Consider the following 23,830-nt stretch of genomic DNA (forward strand, 5'->3'; position numbering starts at 1 on the left):
TGTGTTTTAACCCCAGCCAGCAGCCAAGTACCATGCAGCCACTCTCTCACTTCTCCCCTCCTCAGTGGCACGGGGAGGAGAATCAGGAAAAAGATAAAACTCATGGGTTGAGGTAAGAAAAATGTAATAATTGACATAAAATGAAATATACTACTACTACTATTACTACTATAGTAATGAAAAGGAGACAGAGGGAGAGAGGAATAAAACCCAAGAGGAAAAAAAAGAAAACAAGTGATGCACAATACGGTTGCTCATCACCCGCTGACCAATGCCCAGCAGCCCCTGAGCAGCAATTGGCCAGCCCCAGCCAACACCCTCCCCTCAGTTTATATACTCAGCATGATGCTCTATGGTATGGAATATCCCTTTGGCTAGTCCAGGACAGCTGTCCTGGCTGTGTCCCCTCCCAATTTGTTGTGCCCCTCCAGCCCTCTCGCTGGCAGGGCCTGAGAAGCTGAAAAGTCCTTGACACATCATAATCATTACTTAGCAACAACTAAAACCATGAGTCTGTTATCAACCTTATTCTCATAATAAACCCAAAACTTAGCATTGTGCCACTAGTGAGAAGAAAATTAACCCTATCCCTGGTGAAAGCAGGACACTAGCTAAAATCCACAGCAATTATTAATCCAGAATAGCAAATAAAACAGCGTTTGTAGATGTTTAAATAATAGACCAGTCCTTGCCAGCTACCCACATTAAAGAATTCAGTGGTATTACATGACATCTTGTTTACACAGGCTTTCCTGTTTGCAGGCTTTATCTTTTTATTGTACTCTCCATGTAACTTGAGAAATTGCCTATGTCAACGCTTATGTGCGTGAAAGTTATTTCTTCGGGGCTATGCTGCAGCGTGCTCGCCTGCCCTCGCTGAGCTGGGCACAGCGTGAGGGCTTTGAGTGCTGCCTGAACTGCAGGCACATTTCCTGCAACAGGGGCAGGGAGGTCAGGAAGAACTCCAGTTCCTTAATCCACCCATCTCGTCTCTGGCCAGCGCATCAGAGACGGAGCTGGTAGCATCTAATTTGCCACATTTACAGGCCAAACAGGTAACGGGAGAAACCCTGACTGAGGTGTGCCTTTGATTCACTGCTTGTGGGGGGGGGGGGTAACAGCACCTGCCTTACCTATTGCCCAGTGCTCTGAAGTCAATCTAAATGGTATCTTAGAAACAGCTCTGATACTACATACTTTACATATGTACATACATTTACATACATACATTCCAATACTGCTTGGGAAAACTCATCGTGTGAGATTGCTAAACTAGGACTTGGGAGAGAAGGAGGGTAGAGGAATGAAGCTGGGTTAATTAACATTGATAATATACAGCTGTGGGCTGGCTTCAGGGGCGACGGTTGGCCGATGAAGATAAGGTGCAGCTGCGGCTGGTTAAGTTAAGTGGTTGAGAGCCAGTGAAGAGAGAGCAGAGGAGGAAGAAGAGCGAGTGGGCCCTGGGCGAGGTGAGACTGGGAGAAGGCAGCAGAGGGGCTGACTATGAAGAGTATGCTGGTATGTGGTGATAAAAGACCTTATTGCAGCTTGATAGTTTGGAGAGTGCTGTGAGAAGAGAATGTGCTGCAGGTGAGCAGATCTGCATGACACACTTCAGCTGTGGAGAAGTAACTGTATATGAAATGAAAGCTTATGATGAGTATTTTTGGATTAGGAATGTATTATCTAAGGCCTACAATGTGTTTTCTAGTGCATAGCTCTGCAGATCGGGCTGCAAGGATAGGCTACAATGCTATCCTATTATTTATCATAGGAATGTTAAAAAAAAGTCTATGCATGTGCCTCTGATGAGATGTTTTTAGCTTACACTTGAGTGCTAATGTTCACAGATGACTTAAAAGTATGTTTCCTTTGCTTCTGAAAGCAGACCTATGGAATCTTTCAAAAATTAATTAATCAATGCTATGTCTCGGTGGCTCAGGCAGCTCCATGTTTGCTATAGCTATTTCACTCCCTCACCATATCTGCCAGAGAAAGCTACAGATAGTAATGCAGGTGTTAATATGTTTAACAGGCCTCTCATTTTTGTCATAGCAGTCTGTACAGAAATAATTTTCATCAAAAAGGAAAACAGTGCTTTTTTTAAAAAAAAAAGTCTGGCAAATTTATTTATCCCTAATCAGAAGCTTCCTGTAGTGATTAGTCAAATACATTTTATAATGCATGAGAAATAAATAATAATATATTTGTGCAGTTATATTAATTCATTGAAAACAGCACCTCTGCCAGTTTGAGTGAACAGATCACAGTGCCCAGACATTTGTTTGTGAAAACCTGCTTTCTTAGAATTACTGAGTGGTGCAGAAAAATTCCTTAGACTTAATCATGAATCTACCGTGGTATTTGCAGTTACTGTTTTGAGCTAAGTTCTGGCGAAATCACTGGGGGACATGTGCAAGGACAGGATGCATATGTGAAGAGCCGAGACATCCTTCCAAGGTGGAGCTCAGCACTTGGGTTATGTTATATTGCCTGACCGTATTCACTTAGTCTTAAAAAGACACTTTATTCTGCTTGCCAGAGGAAACAAAGAACACCAGCAAGTCTTAGTGTTAGTTTTGTTTCCTATCTTGGAGGCTATTCCTTGGCATGTTGTTGTCCTCCCTCCAGCAGAGGAGGATCAAAGCCCTTTTGCAGCATAGGGAAACAGCAGAGAAAGCCAAGTTGTTCATATACTTTGTAAAGAAAAATAAAACTATTTCTCTGATACTTGCATTAACTTCTTTATAACCTATTTCTTACATGCTGACTTGAGAGACTGTTACCTATTAGTTTCTTGGGGTTTGGCTCAAGTTTCAACACTGAAGAGTACAGTTTCCAAATGAAACTGCTTAAATCCTCCCTTAAACAGAAAGTATACATGTGGAAACTTTCTTGGAAAGCATCCTCAGGAATGAAAATGCTACTTCATACTAGGGGTCTGACAGTACAACCATTTCTTACAGAGTTGTATTAATAGGATTTTTCCCACTAAAAATATTGCTGTGCTGGATTTTTACCATGCCTTAATGTGGGCCTGTCATAGAAAATAGGCAATTTTAAGATATTCAGCTATTATGCTGGTGTCCTCATCTACGTTACTAACACTTGTGCAAGCACTATTGTAGACACCCAAACCTTCAGTATATGCTTCAGCATATTGCTAAACTATCAGATTGTCAGATCTGATGATCAGTGGTGGTGGCAGGTGGCAGAGGCTGACATTCAGAAGGGCTTCTGGGACTTCTCGCGAAATGGCTGATGAGTGTTGTACGAGCGGTCTCCAGTTCAGGCAAGGTTTAGGTTTAACCTTTCCTATTACAGTCCTGACTCATCATATGCAATACAGCAATCGTTTAGCTCAGAAGCTGAAAGACAGGCAGCTCAAATGCCTGTACATCCTGGGTGGAGTGGACATCTGAGCTGTGAGACCAGTTTGTCAAAGACATACTATTAGGGCTGTGATTTTAGTCTCTGCAGTCATTCATCTGGCATCACCCCCATTTGCTTTTTAGCATCAGAACTTGTGTGCTGTTTGAGAAAGATTCCCACCCCCCCCACCCCTTGTGAAATTTGTTCTCTAGTTGGCTGAACTTACGATGATTGCTCAATACTCATGGTAGGCAAACAAGGAAATCATATGTCCTTGTTTCAGCTGAGATAGCACTGCACCAGCTACTAGGAAGAAAATAAACTGTGTTTTGGATTTAGTATGAGAACAATGCCGATAACACGCTGATGTTTGAGTTGATGCTAAGCAGTGCTGGCCCTGAGTCAAGGGCTCTTCAGTCTCTCGGGCTCTGCCAGGTAGGAGGTGCACAAGAAGCCGGGAGGGAGCAGAGCCAGGACAGCTGACCCCAACTAGCCAAAGGGATATTCCATACCATAAAACGTCATGTTCGGTATATAAACTGGGGGGAGCTGGCTGGGAGCCACTGTGTGCTTCTCGGGGACTGGCTGGGCATGGGTCAGCAACTGGTGAGCAACTGTATTGTGCATCACTTGTTTTCCTTGGGTTTTGTTTTTCTCTCTGTTGTTTTCTTTTTCATTACAATTTTTATTCTTATATTATTATTGTACTTTATTTTGATTATTAAGCTGTTCTTATCTCAACCCATGGAGTTTAGCTTCTTTCTGATTCTCCTCCCCATCCCACAGGGTGGGGCAGGGGGATGTGGGTGAGTGGCTGCATGGTACTTAGTTGTCAGCTGGGGTTAAACCACGACAGTCCTTTTTGATGCCTAATGTGGGGCACCATGGGCTGAGATAACAACAGATCTGACTAGAACACATTAGAACAACTTTGTTATAAGCATTCATTATATTAGTTTAATAGTCGCTGGTCAAGATGTTGATTTATTTGCTCTCAGCATTGGTATGCTGCTTCTTAAAGTTGCATAATGTAATACTTCACTTGCAGTATATGCTCCCCGTTGTGCTGTTTATCACCTGTGTGAACTGGGCTAAGGCTATCATGTTGTTGTACTTTGTAACACTGGCTTATGATATTATAGACTTCCTAGTCATGAGACTTATCTGATATTTGTACTCAACATTGCTGTCATCTCTGTACTTGGGGAGCCATCTATCAGAAATTATTAACAATTACACCTTTAACCTTTTCTCCTTGGAGAGCTAACATTTAGAGGAGGCATCTTCTCACATCTCCTTCCCCACCAGGCTAATTACAGTAGCATTTGAGAATTTTGAAAATCTTGAGTATCTTTGGGATGTTGGAACCAGCATGATCGTATTGCTAGGAACCAGCATGTTGCTAAATGTGTTCCAGATCTTGTTTAATATTAAGTAACTATTTAAGAATACCATGCAGAGATCTGTCCCAGGAGTGGATAGTTATAAGTGTCAGAGTGTGTGGGATAGTATGGGCCAGTGCCTAGGACAGTGGGTACCTCCACTGTTTTGGAACTTCACCCCTGAACAAGTGCAGAACCCAAACAACCTAGTAACATATTTGGGAAAAGTATGCTGTCATACTGGCAATTCCAGAGAGACACAAATCACTGCAATGTGCTGGGGCTTGGCCCATGTGTACTGAGCCCTGTTCAGCACCATTCAGCACCCTGGAGGGGCAAAGAAGGTCTTTGGATCTAGAACAGAATGACAGACACTGTGGCTACTCCAACCCCTGTGACAAGCACTGTGGCTGAGCCAGGGGACCACCCAGGCCAGGATCAGTCGCCCCTACACACAAGAAGAAATGGACAGGAAAGGCAGCTTGTTTAGTAAAGGAGGACGAAGCAGGGTCACCACAAGAACAGAAGGAAGAGGCAGAACAAGAGGTATGTGATCCCTATCCCGGAGTGCGCTGTGGGATATGTGAAAAGATTTCAGGCTTCACTTGCATCACTTGCTTTTACTGGGTTTTGGTTTTCTCTTTTTGTTGTCTCCTTTTTTGTCACGATTATGTAATTATTAATGTTGTTGTTATCATTATTATTACAATACTATTTTATTTCGATTATTAAGCTCATCTTATTTCAGCCCATGGATTTTACCTTCTCTCTGATTCTCCTCCCCATCCCACTGAGGGGGGTGGGGAGAGGTGGGCAAGCAGCTGTATGGCACTTAGTTGCTGGCTGGGGTTAAACCATGACACCATATCAAGTACCACTTAATGTATTATGCATTTGAGAGAGGCAGGCATTATGGTAATTAAATGCATGTGCAATAGCAAAAGAATTCCTTTGCTTTTTCCATAAAAATTCTCCAAATGAAGAGTCACTTGGGGATGCAGTGTTCCATATATTTCCAGCAACTGATCTGTGCTAGGAGAGCTGCTGATATCTGTGAGATACACTGCTTATACACAAAATTAATTTCAAAATATGCAATCATCAAATACACTGAATAATATTCATGAGCTGGTTGCATGTCATGTACACTGTAGTAACTGTATGTGTAGTAACAGTGTTCCTGGTTTGATTCCAGCATTTCCAGTCTGTGAAGAAAGGAACTGTAAGATCCACATAAAAATAAACGTCACTGTAATAGTTTAAAGAAAGTGTAAGTGCTTGGATGTGTATGCACACACTGTATAATACATAATGTGTTGGACTTCTAAACCACACATCCCACTGAACAATAGGATTGTGACAGACTGTTTTAGCTGATGCTCCTGGTAAGCTTATGGTGTGAGTGCATAAACAGCATAGTTCAAGCCTCAGGTAGGCTTCATTATAGAGCAGAGAAACAGGCTATTTTCTATCCCATTCTCTTAAAAAGTTAGCAAAGCAAACCAGTTATAGGCAACTAAGGCATTCAGTGCTGTTTGCAAACACCTGAAGATGCTTAACTGATGAATTGTATATTTTTCTTAATTAGCTTACACTTGCTGGTTTTTATAGTTTTTCTGATAAATCTGCTCTCTTCTGAAGTATTCCTATAGGTATTTTAACAAAATGGTTACCTTGCATTACAAAAATTTAATTTTATTCAGTTTCATAGATCTGTCAGCTTCCTCAGAAGTGAGTAAAAGGTGGCATCTGGTTCTGAGGTGTTTTAAGCTTTGACGCCCACTCTCCAGTGAAAAAAGCCATTAACTTGGGGAATATTTTTAGGAATTTCTTGGTGGTGTTAGGGTGAAGTTCCTGTATTACTGCTTCAGATTCTCCAGACACATAGTTTCCTGTATTTCTGCTTCATAATCTCCATTGCACATGTAGTTTAATATATATGGTTGGCTTATCTCTGTTCTATCATCTACATGTATAGAGAACTTGCACTAAATGTGCTGTGCCTTGTATGTATTGGGGGTACTGTATGAGCCACCAACACTGCAAATGTGCAGGAGATCCAGCCTACCCAAGAAGAGCTTGGCTTATCAGACGTGTTCTTCTCTTGATGTGCATGTGTGCAATATGTCCAACATCTTGAGAAAGCATCAAGTTTTGCGTGGGCTTTGTGCTATTTATGCATTGGACATGCTGTGGATTAATTGCATCTGATACATCCACTGCTCTGCTTCTGGGTAAGTGATACGGCATGCGGAGATCCCAGACAAGCCTTCAAAGTCTTTATTTTCCCTTTGAATTAACATTTCTAGGTGTGTGTGTGGGGAAACCAAAACCCCAAACCCAAACGAAAACAAACAAAAAAAAGGAGGAGCATGTAGGAAAGTCCAGATATAAGACTATTTTCATGGCAATTTCTCTTAGTGCAGATAACTTCAAAGTTGCAGAAATACCAGTTTGCACAATCCTAGCAGCACAAAAGGTCTAATCCACCTGCCTGCCTGCCCCTGACGAGGCAGGCTTCGCTATCTGAACTTTCCACACTCAGCTATCGATTTTCTTTCCATATGATAGTCTTCAGCTTAAAAACAGTGATCAATTAGGGCATTCCTGTCTCAGAACTCATGCTGCCAACATTTTAATTTTGATAAGAAAGAGCAACCAACACAGTCCTGAAGCACAGAAAGAATAAAATTATAGATTCCATTTGAGATGCATGGCTTTTTCTGTAAATGGAGGCTTTTCCCTTTAGTTGTTGGGTTTTGTGGTTTTGTTTGTTTTTTTTTTGATAGTCTGATGCTAAAGACACTGATATTTGCCGGTACATTTCACTGTTGATGTGCCATTTGTAGTCAGAGGAGCACCTAACACTTGCTAGCAAAGACAAACCCACATGCCACATAGGTGCCGTTGTCACAGCGGTTTTCACATGTGAGTGAGTGAGAAGGCAGCTGTATGTGTATTTTCAATGCTGGCATGGTTCTTGCCACTTTCCCTGCTTGTTAAACGTTTAAGGCTACATAGTTATGGACTTTTCATCCTTTTATAAACTTCTTGTGAGCAGCTTTATTGGTTGGTCTCTGGTAACCCACCAGATGCAGAGTGGGAAGCATCTGTAGAGTAAACAGTGACTTTGTTCCGCAGAGAAACAGTGGCGATAAATCTTCCACAGCTGTGGATGGAAACCAGGAAAAATCCCAGGGCTTTTGATAAAACTAGTTCCCGCTGACACGTTTTCCGCCACGGCCCATCCCGGGGCCGAGTGACCGGCCGTGGAGCGTTAGCAAACCGGATTAACGCACGGCTCCGAGACGGCGTCTTTGAATGCTGAACCTCGGTTTCCCCGTTCCCCACAGCCATTTGCATGAGGAAGGAAGAACGGCCAGAACGCCGCGGAGTACACCCCTCCCCGGGGAGCTGCTGCGGCCGGTGCCCGCGGGCTCCGGGAAGGAACGAGCGTGGGAAGGGCCGGAGCGAGCTCCCGCCCCGGCAGCGCTGCCCCTGCAACGGCTGCGGCTTCAGCACCGCGCTCTGATCCGCCGCGGCTGCCCTCCGGTGCCGCTCTGCCGGTGCCCGCCGGGCTGCTCTGCCCGCGGCCCGCCCGAGCGCCCCGCCCCGCCGCTGCCGGAGCTGGTGCGCGGGGCCACGGCGCCACCGTGTGGTCGCGCGGCGGAACGGCGCCCTGCCGGCGGCGGCCTGGAAGCCGCTGGGACGGGGGCGGGTTGGGCCCGGCGGCGGGGCCGCACCGGCGGGCGGGGCCGGGAAGCCTGAAGCCGGCCCCGCCCGTCCCCGCCGGTCCTCCGGGAGATGGCGGCGGCTGCCCGCAGCCGTGCGGCCGCTTGGCTCTGTCTCTGCTTGTTGGGGCTTCCCCGCCGCGCCCCGGCGTTCGCCCCGCAGCCGGCGCCGGGGCCCGGAGGTGCGGCGGGGCCGCGGGCGGGGCGCCTGTGGCGGGGCTCGGGCCGTGCCTCCGGGCGGCCGCGGCGGGCCGTGCCTCTGCGGGCCGCAGCCCAGCCGGCCGCCTCCGAGAAAAATCCGTGTTTAATGAATGTTTAATCAAACGCCGCCGGAGGCATGCCTGTGCCTTAACGCCCCTCGCGAAGCTGCGGCAGCCGGTGGGACCGTAACGCGCCTCCCGGTGTCCGGCCCCCTCCTGAGCGGGGTCCCGGGGCGGGGTGTGCTGCGGGGACGGGAAACGCACCGGGGCCTGGCCGGGCCGAACGCGGGCTCCATGTGTGAAGGAATTAATCCCACTATTTACGTTCCCTTACACAGATGTTAGATGTTCTTGCTGGTTTGTTGTTTTTATTTTTTGAATTTTTAAGTATACTTAAGGGTTAGAAACTGATAAATCTGCACAAAGTAGCCTCAGCTTACTGGAGCTGCAGTTAATACGTTCCTAATTCTGTTTCTTTGCAGATGGCCTGAATGTCCTGTTGATAGTCGTGGATGATCTGCGCCCTGTGTTGGGCTGTTACGGGGATAAGCTTGTGAAATCTCCAAACATTGATCAACTCGCTTCTCAAAGCGTTGTGTTCAGCAATGCGTATGCACAGGTGAGGTAAATCACTTAATGTGAAGGTTTTCTCCATGCAAAGTAGTTGCTGGTTTTGTCACCGGAGGTGCTGGGCAGGCCGCTGGGAAAAGCAAGTATTTATTAACCATAAGTATTTCCAATAGAAAGTAAATGGTCGGGCTGAGCTGTGCTGTATGGACCTTCTTCTTCACTAAGGTGAGAAAACTATGAAAACGGAACATTTGAATTATGGTGTTTGTGTAGTCCTTGGAGGAGTGTAAGGTGACTCAAGCATTTTCACTGTTAGCAGCGAAGAGATACTTAAAAATGCTGTTTTACTAAATAAGAATTCTTTTTTTCTACTGTTTGTAATAGATCATATTTTACTTTTTTTTTTTCTTTCTTTTGAGGTAATCTATCCTATAGACTTTTATGAAAGGACAGACTGTGTGGCAAGCATCACATACAGGAGTCAAAATCTCACTAATTGTTCTTTACTTGAATACTCTGCATAGGATGCATACGTTCCCAACTTTCTCTCTGCTGAGAAACTAGAAGTTTGAGCCTAATTCTGACCAGGGATTAGGAATTTAAAGCAATAACTCTTGGCCCTTGCCAATCTGAAATGGATTTGGTGAGGCCTTTGCACCATAACCTGAACCTTCTATATGTTTATTCTTGTCATTACTCTTAAGGCAGTCCAGATGAACTAGATTTTGGGCTTTTGTCAGCACAATCCGTCTGCTGCTTCTGCTTAATTCTGTGTGAGCTGCTAGATTTCAAAAGCACTGTCTTTAACACAACCTGACCTTTATCTTTTTGTGCTACTACCTTCATAAGGAAAGCTTTTAGTGCTTATGAATTGGTTATTTGAAGAAGAATTATAGAGATGTAAATTTATATCTTGCTAAAAGTTTGCAATAGGGAATTGGTATTCTTCATGAGGATGCTGTTCATTCTAGCTTGAAGTGATATGAAACACTTTCACTGCAGTTCCTGAGCCTTCTGATGTTTTGCCCAGCTACACCTAAGCCAGTTTGTATGTGTTTTGTTTTTTGTTCTGAACTGATGGCCTTTTTGTCTGGCTCTCTCCTCAGCAAGCCGTGTGTGCTCCCAGTAGAGTGTCGTTTCTTACTGGACGCAGACCTGATACTACCCGACTGTATGATTTCTACTCCTACTGGAGAGTACACGCAGGAAACTATTCCACAATGCCCCAGTATTTCAAGGAAAATGGCTACGTGACCCTATCTGTGGGGAAAGTTTTTCATCCTGGTATGGTTTGAATTGTCATCTCCTTAACATAACATGTGCTTAATGTGTATATTCTCACAAACATATAAGTATCAACTGATTCTTTCCTATGTTGACAACTGAAATCGTAATAATGAGCCAGATTGTACAAAGATTGTAGGTTGTCTTTAAGCCTTGGTTTTAAATCTTAAGGTATTAGATATTCATTATTAGATGACTTATCTAATGAACATTTGCACATCTTGTCTAGGGATTGTGGGAACAAATGTCTTAACATTCTAAAAATATGTCTGGAAGTGAGGTATCCACCGAAGATGAAATTACTGGACAGGCTCATTGTCTTAGCTCTGCATATACACGTGTCATGTTTCGTAATAGGCTGGCTGTCTGGATAGGAGATATAGAACGTGTGGCTAATACTACCAAATAAATAGGAAGTTAGTTCACTAGTTAAAAAGCAATGACACTACCGAGTTGAACAATAATGCAAAACTGACCCTCTTTTTGGTAGTTCTTTATCCCAGAACTAAACTTGTGTGGATATATGGGCTTCCAGTTGATAGTAAAGCTAATTAAGGATGTACATGAAAACTGTGATTAATGATGCTTTTTTGGTGGGTTTTTTTTTGTTGTCATTCCCTGAAGTTAGGCTCTTCAAGAGGCTTGAGTCTCCCTTACCTGTCCGGAGTGTATTTCAGGAAAAAATGTCTGTCTGAAACTTTTTGACTTTGATTTCTTGATTTTCTTTTTCTTAATGGTCAAAAATAATGTGAAATGTTTCTTCATTTAGCATATTTAATAACCCACCCCCCCCACCCCCCCCCCTAAAAAAAAGCCAAACCCCCATACCAGACGAACAACTGGAAACAAGATAAACTTGTGTTTGAGCTCTTCCTGGTTAAGTGAACTATTAGAGCATCTCTAATGATTTCCCCTTTTCAGGGATTTCATCCAATTACAGTGATGACTACCCATACAGTTGGTCCATTCCACCCTTTCATCCTTCAGCTGAAAAGTATGAAAATGATAAGGTAAGGGTGATTTGTGGGACCTTAACAGGTCAGAATTGTCAGGACGTAATCAAGTTCCCTGTGTCAAGCACAGGCTATATTCTGTGGTTTGTGAGACTACAACCTTGTGCAGGGAAGCAGCTGCTTTGATATTGTTTTAGTCTTTCAACAGAAGGCCTGTCTCCAGTTGTGTGTCATGCTAATCCATGTGCCCATCCTGCTGATGTGTTCAGTATTTCTAAATTAGTATTTGGAAACTTAAGTTACTGAGATATAAAAGTGCTTGCAAGAAAGAGTAATCTTAATTTGTGTCTAGATCGTTAATTCCTTTATCTGAAAAGTGCAGTTGTCAACTTCCATGCTAATCTTGCTCTGCTTAGTAAGTGACAAAACATTGTCAATAGGCTTGGTGAACTTAATTCAATAAAGAGCTCAGGGCTGAAGGGGTGGAGGGGGAGGAATCCTGGAGTATCTGTTACTATATTATCTGATTCAGTTTTCTGGAACGTTTGTTACTCTTAAGCGTGGCCCAAAAGAATGTGTTTTATGTTTATGCCAATGTTGCGATAGCATCATGTGCTGGTATCTATATGCTACAAAGCTAGAAGCTCCAGCCATGAGGCTACAGACAGCCTTGGAGATGCCTTGTTCTTGCATTTACTGCTGAAAAAGGCTGGGTTTAACAGCGACAGTATTTGTATCCATGACATACTTTTCTTTATGTTCATTTAGCAACTCTCCCTAATACCCTGCTGAGGCCACCTTTTCCTGGCAACTGTTTAGTCTAACTTATCTTTCTTCACTGATTATACAACAGCCATCGCTGGCGTTGGCTCAGAAATGAAGTCATTAGCTTCCAGGCAGCTTTCTATGAGCTCTTGGGATCAAAAGGAGTAAAAATGCATGTGTGTAGCATAACCAAATTCTGCCTTCTTGCCAGTAGGTCAGACATACTATTCATCATAGAAGCTGTGTGTTTTCCCATTTGACTACATTTAATCTTCTGCCCAGCTTTAGAGATGATTCTGCTTTTCCATAGACATGGAAGTTGCATTCTTCAACTTCTGAAGCTGTCTGCTCACTCATCAATGTACTTGGCACCTCTAGTGTTTGTATAAATTATGAAATTTCTTTTCATATCCAATCTGCAGTCTTTTGTCGGTAGAAAGATTGAGAAACAAATTAGTTTGAAAGTTACGGAACAGAGGATTTCTTCTTTGTTTTTACAACTTCCATAATTAACTCTTCTTTCTTTTTTTTTTTTTTTTAAAGACTTGTAGGGGAAAAGATGGAAAACTTTATGCTAACTTGGTGTGCCCAGTAGATGTGACAGAAATGCCCAGTGGTACTCTGCCTGATATTCAGAGCACTGAAGAGGCCATACGCTTACTGAATGTTATGAAAACCAACAAGCAAAAATTCTTCCTGGCTGTCGGTTACCACAAACCACATATCCCACTGAGGTACCCTCAGGTGAGGGAACTGGAGCCTGCAAGGAAAGGAACTTAGACAAGTGTTACTTTTGCTTTTCAAAGGTGTTCCCACAAATGCATTATTGCTATTGTTTCTGGAAAGCAAGCTGAAAACCAGCCTTGATTTGGTGTAACTTTAGCAGTCGCCTATGGTGCATTTTAGAATGCTTAATGAGGATGAGTTGTGACTGCTCAGCCAAAAGCCAGGCTTCTACCTCTTTAAGAGTGACTGCTGTTGTATGGAGATAGTGTTCAACTTGATGGACTATGACATAATGAGGCCTTACAAGATCTTGTACTCCATTCCCTATTTGAGTTGGTGGCAAAACTCCTACTCATTTCAGAGGAAGTGATGTTGAACCTCCTATTTTTGTGTTGCTTTGAGATACAGGAGGCTGTTTTTAGGCACTTACTAACTCAGTATTTTTCAGGAATTGCTTGGGACTGACTAGCATAGCATTGCTTTTACCCTCTGGGAGAAGGGGAGTGAAACCTTGCAAACTGTAAGAATATTAAAGGGTCATGCAAGGGGAAATGGTTGCTGCTTTACAACAGTAAGTTTGCAATAGACCTTAGAGCTGAGGGCAGTCTTTATGTGTGTTTGTATTGTAAAGGAATTTCTCAAGTTGTACCCCTTGGAAAATATCACATTAGCCCCAGATCCCTGGGTGCCTGAGAAACTACCTTCTGTGGCGTACAACCCCTGGACGGATATCAGGCAGAGGGATGATGTGCAAGCATTAAATGTTAGTTTCCCCTATGGACCACTTCCAGATGACTTCCAGGTAAGCTGCCAGTACAGTGCACTGAAGTCAAACTGCCTTAACTTGTTCAAATGCAAGGGACCAGTCAGCTGCTCTTAGATGTTCCCCAGTACTCAGCAACTGACAGTTTGCAAATACTATGAATTCCCTGCCTTGCACACTGTCTCCTCTACCCTTGTATGCAAACCTTCGCTGTAACTGCAGTCAGGCTAGCCTGTGTGGGGAGGAAGAGATCAGCCATCAGCTAGTGATAGTAGTATGTGCTCCTGGTTTGTATACAAGGGAATGTTTGTAGCAGATACCAATGTTGTGTTTGTTTCATTATCTGAATCTGTTTATCTGCTTCAAGCCATCACTTGGTATATCTTCTTTTGCAAGACTTTTACTTTCCAGTGCTTATGCCAAAATAAGGTGCACTGGCTGGATGCTGAGAGAAGCAGGGCTGATTGGTTTACAACATCTTGCTTGAAAAAACTTCTGGGAGATAGAATTTTCTAACTTCCCCCTCCCTGTTTACCTTTTCTGGGATGTTAATCAGGCTACAGCCACTTAAAAAAGATAAAGTTTTACAAGTAAAGTCCTTTAGTTCATTTGCTTACACAGCCATTCACTGGTTCTCCTGTGTGTGAGTCTGGGGAAAAGCTAACTTTTCTCCCCTCCCCTGTTTTCTTAACTTGTAGCGTCAGATTCGTCAGAGCTACTATGCAGCAGTTTCTTACCTGGATATGCAAGTTGGCCTGCTCTTGAATGCTTTGGATGATGTAGGGCTCTCCAATAGCACAATAGTAGTTTTCACTGCTGATCATGGTAAGCATTTAAATTTTTCTCCAGCTCTCTGCTAATAACTTAATTGTGCGACTCGGTGCTGGCATTTTGATCAAGTGTGTGTTTATATAATGTACAGGAGAGCTGCCATACCTTGTATATCCGGCTGGTCTGGCTGCTCTAATTAAAAGGACTGACGGAGGCTTCTGTGGCTGTATGGTTCTGTCCCCCTGCAGGCACCTCTCTTTAATTAGGTTGAGGGTTTGCTAGTGAGTGATGAGACTGCCAGGACACTGGGCTGAGTTTGCTGTATTCCCACTGCCTACCCAAGGAGCGACAGCTGCTGGGAGCAGTGCTGTGAGAGGACAGCGACTGCTCCTCCCCCTTTACAATTTGTGGAGAGCCATCTGGTATAGTGGGTGACAGGCTTTGTCGTTAACTGCTGAAGTGTGTTTTCTTGCACTTGTCATTGCTCCTTGCAGAGCATCTAAACTAACAGCAATATGGCTCATAATTGAGGTCTTGCACAGCCTGGATCCTAGTGGTAAAAAACTGAGTTTAAATCATGGGACAAATACCTCAAGCATTTAATATTTGTTTCAATATTCTAATATTCATTAAATATTGCCCCCTCCCCTGGTCCCTTTAATTGGGGGATGAATTAGCTGACTTAAACCAAGATATGGCTTAACTACATTTCAGGTCACATTTTGAGTTAATTTGGGTTGACTTCTGTGAGTGTGTGTGTATAAACAAGCCCTTATGTGTTGCAGAGCAATAGAATTAATACTCTGGTAATAAAGTGACTCTAGATGTTCCTTCTGACTTGCCACTTTGACTTGGACTTTCTGTTGTAAACTGAAATCCGCTTTTCCTTGGTGTGGTTGTCTGTAAACAGTTGGTGTTTCCAGCACCATGGCTAGCAAAGTGATCCAAAAACCCCATGTGTTAACGTAGCTGTCATGGAGCTCCTTTGTCTTCCCCCAAAGTGAAGTTGGCAATAAATCTGCCTGGAAGGAAGTCATGTTGGCATCTCTTCCAAGAGGAAGAGGAGAGCTAAAGAGTTTTCATCTCTATTGCCTCCTCAGGGGTAACATCCTGATATGGCAATCTGGCATAGATAGCAGCCTTAGCTCCAAGGGATGTTCAGTTACAGTGTTAACAGGAGTAATGGAGAGCTGGCAACTGCCCAGAATTTAAATGAGTGCTTTCTGGAATTGATCTGGAGACTTGCAGGCACTGACACACAACCCAGTTCCTCTTTGCTACTGCTTTAATGCTGATTTCCTAATTCTAATCTAGAGTAGGGGAAATAAGGAAAGGTGTAATTATTTCCTTAATAAAAGTATCAAGTTGCAAGGTTTAGGTGGTTGTTGAAATAGCTGTCCCATCAGAGAAAAATCTTTTTGTAATTAAATACAGATTGTTATTTGCCTTTTAATATAACCTTTATAACAGACCAGTGGCCTTAACAGCCAGAGTCAATTTACAGTGAAAAAAATTTACTACTAACCCAGTATCTGCTCTGAATTGTATTCTTTGTCATCTAGGATGGTCCTTGGGAGAACATGGTGAATGGGCAAAATACAGCAATTTTGATGTTGCCACCCGTGTGCCGCTGATGTTTTACGTACCAGGAATGACAACTTCCTCTATTAGTCGAGGAGAGAGGGTCTTCCCCTACCTTGACCCTTTTAGCCATATTTTAGGCTTGGTACCTCAAGGTAAATTTCCAGCATTTATTTTTTGTTTGCAGTGGCAATATGTAAGGGAAAGGTGATGTAATAATACTTTGCCTACAGGCAGCTTGAGTCAGTGTCATTGGCTGTGCTTCTTGTACTGATGAGGGAAAAGATGGTGAAGGGAATCCTTGGACACAAACTTTCACTTTGCTTAGGTTTGCTTTAGTGGAAACAGCTAGATGTCTGCGTTAACACAGTGATTTATTTTTGTGTGGTGTAGATGTCTAAAAGGATACTTATACTACCTTTTGTAGTGGTGGAGGCTGTCTTTCCAACAGTGATTAGTAAACGTTCTCTGTGTAGTATCTATACTTAAAATGGTGGTGCTGGAAACTGTTTTGATGGAGGCACTCTTGTGTTAAAGCAAATCCCAGTGTCAATAGTTTGCCATTGTGAAGAGATTTTTTCAAAGTAATGAGCATTATCATCTTGAAGGCTGCACATTTTAGAAAAGAAAATGGTAGCAAAAATCTTCTTGTTAAAAATACATCATAAATGCATAGACTAGCATCTTCAGAGCTAATTGCCACACCTTAATTGTCTTGATTTTCACAAATCTAGTACAAAGCACTTTCAATAGAACACCAACTAAAGTTATCTAAAAAGTTTCTAAAATGTTCTGCCAGTGTCTGTCAAACCATCATGTTCTGTAACTTGTATTTTGATGTTTCCTGTAGGGCAAAGCAAAAAAGTGGTTGAGCTTGTGTCTCTGTTTTCAACGCTCGCTGAACTTGCTGGCCTGCAGGTTCCTCCTGTGTGCCCAGAGACTTCATTTCATGTTGCACTGTGCACTGAGGGGGCAAGCATTGTCCGGTATTTTAATGCCTCTGAACAGAATGTGGAGGAAGAGAAGGATGGGTATGATGATGCTTACAGGTGTGTTAATGAAGAACCTGTTGCTTTCAGCCAGTATCCCAGGCCTGCAGACACTCCTCAGTGGAACTCTGACAAGCCAAAGCTGAAAGACATCAGAATCATGGGCTACTCCATGCGTACAGTGGACTACAGGTATACTGTATGGGTTCAGTTTTATCCTAACAACTTCAGTGCTAACTTTGAGGATATCCATGCAGGAGAGTTGTACATGGTGGAGACTGATCCAAACCAGGACTATAACATCTATAACAATACTTCACATGGTGGTTTGCTCAAAAAAATTCTTGGCTTCCTGAAGCACTAGGGTTCAGAAACCTCTTTGTGCATGCTCTTGCAACTGAAGTAACACTTGCTTTTTTATAAAAAACTTTTCTGTTGTACAGAGGACACTTGGATCAAATTAAAATCCTGTTTGTATCAAAACACTAGCTATTGCCTTTGTCTTGTTACAGGCCTTATTACGCTGAAGTAGTCAGAACTTCTGCAGTTGTATTTTCAAACACAAGCTCACAACGCTTCTGAAAAGGCCACACAGGGTATGCAGGCCCATATGTGAAACATTTCTGGTCTTCCGTAGTGGCTAAAGAATTAAAAATCATTACAATTCATTATCTGTGCTGAAACTAGTGGTATAAAAGATGGAAAAAAAGAAACTTCTCTGTGTTGAAAGGCTGTACAGAGAATGTCTGTCATCAGTAAATGGGTCCTGTCCACTTTACCTGGGAGACTTGGGGCTGGAGTGGCCAAGGAGACAGTCGGTAGTGGTGAAGGACTGAGATGTCTGCTGTCATCAGCCTTACCTCTAACTAAAGCTGAGAGAAATTTCATGTGTTTCATTCAAAATTTAATTATTTTAAATAAAAAGCTTTGATTTGGAGATTCATGCTTCTTAGCATTCAGGAGGGGATCTGCAGTTTTAATTAATGTGTATGAAAAAACTGCTTTTATCACTGAAACACTAAATAAGACTGAAGGGTTAAGGTAACACCAGTATGCTCTTCTGTGGTTTTTCATGAGGATTGGCCCAGTGAGACCACACAGGTGAAAAGAGATGGAAACCTTTAGCTGTTGTAGCTTGCTGGTTGCTGTAGTTGCTGAACTGCTCAGTGCACATCCAGAGACACAAACTTGGATGTTTGCACTTAGATGCACCAAGTGGGGCTTGGCAGTCATGGTTTTGGACTAGGATAGCTGAAAGCCTCCCATCTTGTTTTTAGTGTGGTGTTTAGCACCACAGGGTGTGGACCATTAGTTATCCCAAGCTATGCTGCCAAGTAGTTCCCATGTGGCCAAATACATTAAAGTAAACACGTCGGGGAGCTTGGATCAGAGAGAAATGTTTTTGCTGAGTATTTTGTTTAAGTGCTATCTGTACCTTAAGCTCACACTCATGAGGTACACTTTACTTTAGTGTGATGGCAGTAGTTTTGGTTGTGGGTTTGTGGTTGTTTTTTTTTTTTTTTGTGTTCTATTAGCCCTCTGGATTTCTGCAATTCCATCTTGGTAATTGAGGCGCTCAGAATTTGTACCTTCTAAGAGCTTGCTCAGACAGTGCTAACTCTTGCTACCTTCCTCAATGAACTGCTTCAGTTCCTACAAAAAGAAAAATCCAGCCGTTACTTGTCTTCCTCGGATGAATTGACTTTAATATCCTAGAGAAACCAGAGACATAACTTTATTTCATTAAAATCCATGTGACAGTCTTATTCCTAATTAATGTAGAGATACCCGCCATGAATCTGAGTCTCTGTTAGAAGACAGTGGTTATTTAGTGCCTTAAACTCAATTAGAAGAATATATTTCTTAGGAACTTGTCATTTGTTTTAGTCAGCCCAAGATGCTGTGTGTTCTGCAGCATTATTATTCCTGATGAAAACATATTTTTACCACACTTAGGCATGTATACTTAGATCTTCAGCTAGTGTGAAATACTGTGGTTGCATGTAGCAGATTCAACGTAGCTACACCAATTTCACACTGGTTGAAGGTGTGTTTTATTGAGGCTGGTGCCAGGCAGAGATTGGAAGTCTGCAGCTGGAGCTAATTGTATCTCTGACACGCTTTCCTTTAAAGGAAAATCAGCTATTGGGGAAAGTTATTTTGGGGAATGTATTCAAGTGTTAAGGATTAATCTAAATCTCTGGTATGCTAGGTCAGTAACACAATGTACATCTAAAATTGATCAGGCAAATGGCTATTATCTTAGACTTGGCTACCTGAGCTTTGCGTGTTGTCCTCTGCTAAAACAACTGTAAAACAGACTTTTTTCAGGGGTACTTAAAATTATGGCACGTAGGTAAATTATTTAGGGATTTATTTGCACGAAAAAATTCCTGTACATAGCCCGCCCTAAGCCTCCCATCACTTCAGGCGATTTAATTTTTCAAGTGGAGATAAAAGTCCTCATGCTAGGTGATGAGTATTTTTTCTCTCAAGTCATTCTCTTTATATTGGAAGAGAAAAGCTGTCCTTGACCTTTCTTAATCAAAATCCAGTAATCTTTTGGGGAGACATGAAACAGAATTGTCTCTGACAACTAGTGAATCAAGACTGGTATCCACGTGCTCAAGGCAAGGACATTCTTGAATAATTGCACAAGTCGCTGAGCAGGACTGCTGTCCACTTACTGAGCCGTTTCCTTCTGCTACTGCTGCGCTGAGGCTTAATGGTTTTGAGGACGAGTGAGTCATAGCAGTAAAAAAAGCTTTGCTCTTGCAAGTGCTATGTGAGTGAGTTTTGTTAGGGAATTGGCTGAGCAAAGTGCAAAACCAGCAGAGGCAAAGGGAGAAGGCCCATTTTTTTTCAAACCAGCCAAAATGCTGCTGCTTCTGGAGAGCCTGAGCTGTGGGCTTTGCTAGGTTGAGCAAACTCCACCGAAGAGCAAAAGAGCTTAACAGGAGCAATAAAAGTAAAGTGCTCTTGTGAACAGCGCTCTCTCTAGAGGGAAGAGGATGCAAGCCAAGCATCAGGAAATAAATGAGATGCCAGTGCTGACCCTATTTCTCAGGATGGCACCTGAACAGCTGGAAGAACAGCATGATGCTGCATCAGCAGGAATTGTTACCTGTGGTACATGTATGGAGAGGTTACACTGGGGACCCCAGAGTAGCCGTTGTAAGCACTTGGCACAAAGCAGACTCAATAAACAGGCCTTTGTTAATAAGCTAATGTACAGGAGTGATTAAGCAATGGAATTAAATTTTTGGTCCCTAAACAGCTGTACATCAGTCAATCATAACTCATGACAGTGTTTCTAGTGTGTAGATGTACAACAGCCCAAAATCAAAGTTTTTAAAGCAAGGTAAAAAATATGCTATGTACAAAGCAGAAACAATGGGAATCTTTTAAAAAATTGAGACTGCTGTGTATTTGGGTGTACTTTGTAGCACTTGACTGTTTACGGCATGCTGTTTGCAAAGGAAAGATTTGGGTCTAATTTCAGGCATGCTGTGCATGCTGGAGTATATGGAAATGCTGTAGCTCCATACTGTGCTGTGCAACAGATTGGAATCCCCCCTTTGGCCTGTGCTCTGTGCTTGCTGGGGGAAATGGGGTACATTTTGAATTAATAGCTGGCTGTGTGAGTTGCAAATGTTTTTGTGTGGTGAGAGGCAAAGGCAGCTGAGCGTCCCGGCTGTTGGTCAGATGTTACCTAATTAATCACTGCTGCATGTTGACTATGTATTAGTGACTTGCTGCTGTGTTGTATTGGTCAAGTGGAGTCCCCTGCTGGAACGAGTGTTCCACAGCATGAAGGATGGGATTCCCTGTGCTAGTGTGTGCTTGCTCTGATAGGCAGCACTATCACCATTGGCAAAATGGCCATAGTGCCGTGGTCAACACGCAGGTTTTGCAGGGCACTGTGCTCAGCTTATGTTTCAGACCTTTAGGATAGAGAGAATCACTGACTGTATTTGGGAAGTGTGTGGTGGTTGCAGCTGAGACCCTTCTTTGAAGGTGGAATGATTTTGGGTTGTTTTTTTTTTTCCCTTCCCCCCTCCCCCCCCCCCCCCCCCCCCCCCCAGTGGATACTTAGCATTCAAATGTGAAATGCTACATAAAGAATTAAATTACCCTCTTGGTAACTAGGTTTTCCAGCACTTTACAATTTTGTAGGCTGTAGACCTTCTTGCTCTTCGCATCAGAAACTGCCAGCCAAGTTAAGATGACTCGGTGTCAAAACTTTGTAGGCCTCTGTATTTGACTTCCTAGCTAATGAAAATTATCTTCAGATCTGCACGGGTGGATCTTGACGACTCTGCCTACACATACAGACCTTTTAAGTCTGTGGGCGTTCTGCTTATGAAAGAAGATAGCCTACCAATGTCAAGATCCACCATATGAAGCAGCAGAAAGAGCCTATTGCCCTCTGTTTAACACTTGGCTCAATGCTGAATAGTAGAACAACATTTTTATCACACAGTGTGTGAAGGGCCCAACTATAATGGAGCTTTGAGTAAGCAAGAGGAAATGGCAAAGTTTGTGATATTTCTGTAGGTGCACTCGGACGTGGAGCTGGGATAATAGATTGAAGCAGCAGAGAGGAAAGGAACAGTAATATGTAATGAACAGTGAAATCGGATATAAAGTCATGAGCTGAAAGATTAGGATCCAGCAAGAAGATAAAGAACAGAAATCTAGAGAGAAAGACTGGAAAGGGAAATATTTTATATCTGGTTTTAGGCACTGCAGACATCTAGGGGTACTCACATCTTCCTGTTTCTGCTCTAATTTATTTCTGTGTTTTAGGTATAAAATCTGTAAGCTTTGTACACATTGTGGTTGACTGCAAAATTTCTTTGAATTTCTCTCTGAAACATTTTTGAAAATCTACCTCTGAACTGTGTTGTGGTTTTTGTCCTGAGTGTACTCAATTTGGCATTATCCATGTATTCAAAACCCTTGCTCTTTTTGTTTGGTCCCGATGCCACAGTAGAATCAAAGCCTTTAATTTCCAGGATGTTATACACCTGTGCTGAAAATTCCCAGTTTACGCCTTTCTGTGTAACTGAAGAGCAGTTACCTGTAGGTTACATATTCCGAACTGTTTGAACGTGCTCCGTGGCCAGCCTGCACTAAATGTTTAGCAGATATCTGGACTGGATTCCTCTCAGACAACCCTCTGAAGCTGCTTGGTAAAGTTAGATACAAATGACAGCAGAGTGTGGTCATGCTTCAGGGCTGTGTTGGGCTGCAAGAGGTATGAACAAAGTCTTGGTTATGCATCTTTTCTGGAGGTTTTAAGAGCTGGCTGAATATCATCTGACTGCCGTCATTTTTTTGTCAGGAAAATGTTTGTTTGATTAAATCAAACTGTCTTATGTTGAGATATTGCCTTGGTGACAGTTTTATTGAAAAGTTTTGCTTTGATAAGATCAGGGACCTTTGCTTCAATTTTATTTCAATTTCTATTATATTGTGTAATTTTGACACAATATAAAAGGGTATTATAATGAATGAGAATGCAATTACTTTGTGAAAATAATAAAGTCAAACCAAAAAATTTTGACCTCAGAATGAAAGTGTTCACCTTTGTCAAAAGGAAATGGCTCATTTCACAAGTGTTAATTCAAGTTTTTAAAGCAGAATATTTTTGTCATTTTTATCTTGCAAGAAAACTTCAAAATATTGGCAAAAGAAAGTGATGGAAAAAATCCTAATTCATGCATCTTTTCATGGTATTAAAAATGACAATTCTAATCTAGCTCCACAAATAATTATTCATGTTAGCACAGCGTTGAAGGCTGGAGTTGGGTTTATGTCGTTTCTGTTGGCAGTGCTGTGGGAAGAGAGTGGTGTCGGTGCCCCAGGGCTCAAGACGAAAGGAGAGAGGGGGCAGCTGGGGAAGATTAAGATTTACCTTTTACAGGTAAGGGGGACTCCAGTCTAGTGAGCTGAAATTTTTACTTAATTTCAGGCAAGAATTGTGAGCAGACACGGATCTAAAATGACATTGATTTCTTACCTGGTGCTTTTAACCCACAGCTGTTTTGGCTTTTCCAAAGTTTTCCCAATGTGGTCTACAGATGACACAAAGTAGTCAAGGAGACGCTAACATAAAGGACAAGTGCGCAACTGGAAAAGGCTTGTAGTAATGTGGTCTACAGATGACACAAAGTAGTCAAGGAGACGCTAACATAAAGGACAAGTGCGCAACTGGAAAAGGCTTGTAGTAATTCTCTGAAAAATGGAACAGCAGCTTTTTCTTCCATTTCCCTTCTTACCCCGCCACCGTCAAGCACTGTTGTATTGCCTTGCAGGCTCACCCCAGCGCTGCTGTTGGAAGGACATTTGGGCTCCCGCTACTCCTTCCTGGAAAGCCAGGCTACCCAGCCCCTGCGGAGCCAAAGAAACGCTTCCCCTGGCCAGAGAGCTGCAGTGAATTTAAAGAAGGGCTTTTTCTCCCAACAAATTGCCTAATAAAAGGTTAAGTATTAATCACGTCTGGAAAAAGTTTGGTTTGATCTCAGTGTCTGCTATTGCAGCTTTAAAAAAAGGAGCCTTTTCTGATATTTTTCCCCCCCCTGGTAATAGAATTAGGATATAATTCCTAGAAGACAAATCTTGGCAGGTATGAAGTGTATAATATCTATCCTTGATTGAACCTACAGCCTAGCCTAATAACTTCCCACGTGTTCCTGTTTTCAAAGTGAGTTTGATCTTGTGCTGAAGGAAATGATTCT

General features: G+C 42.6%; 1 protein-coding gene across 5 annotated transcripts; it reads left to right on the plus strand.

Moving 5' to 3' along the window:
• The first annotated feature begins 1,573 nt into the window (after positions 1–1,573).
• Positions 1,574–23,589, plus strand: IDS (iduronate 2-sulfatase). Of its 5 annotated transcripts, none has more exons than XM_027788081.2 (10): positions 1,574–1,590; positions 9,168–9,304; positions 9,429–9,480; positions 10,362–10,539; positions 11,461–11,549; positions 12,801–13,001; positions 13,615–13,785; positions 14,445–14,571; positions 16,080–16,253; positions 16,949–17,575. In XM_027788081.2, the coding sequence occupies exons 3-10, from the start codon at positions 9,436–9,438 to the stop codon at positions 17,449–17,451; spliced, it is 1,488 nt and encodes a 495-aa protein (XP_027643882.1). In that variant the 5' UTR covers positions 1,574–1,590; positions 9,168–9,304; positions 9,429–9,435; the 3' UTR covers positions 17,452–17,575. The 5 variants fall into 5 exon arrangements, with proteins under 5 accessions (XP_027643882.1, XP_055674164.1, XP_055674165.1 ...); XM_055818189.1 differs by lacking the exons at positions 1,574–1,590; positions 9,429–9,480 and adding exons at positions 8,515–8,667; positions 23,408–23,589 and having other exon boundaries at positions 16,949–17,279; XM_055818190.1 differs by lacking the exons at positions 1,574–1,590; positions 9,429–9,480 and adding exons at positions 8,515–8,667; positions 17,600–18,024 and having other exon boundaries at positions 16,949–17,279.
• The last annotated feature ends 241 nt before the right edge of the window (positions 23,590–23,830 follow it).

This window comes from Falco peregrinus, chromosome 13 (assembly GCF_023634155.1).
Source record: "Falco peregrinus isolate bFalPer1 chromosome 13, bFalPer1.pri, whole genome shotgun sequence".
NCBI classification, from domain to species: Eukaryota; Metazoa; Chordata; class Aves; order Falconiformes; family Falconidae; genus Falco; species Falco peregrinus.

What these genes read in the sequence shown, in the direction of transcription:
- IDS (XM_055818188.1), top strand. Translation starts at nt 8,559, where the DNA reads ATGGCGGCGGCTGCCCGCAGCCGTGCGGCCGCTTGGCTCTGTCTCTGC. An exon ending in TCAGCAATGCGTATGCACAG is followed by an intron (nt 9,305 to 10,361) that starts GTGAGGTAAATC and finishes CTCTCTCCTCAG; the next exon opens with CAAGCCGTGTGTGCTCCCAG. An exon ending in AAAAGTATGAAAATGATAAG is followed by an intron (nt 11,550 to 12,800) that starts GTAAGGGTGATT and finishes TTTTTTTTAAAG; the next exon opens with ACTTGTAGGGGAAAAGATGG.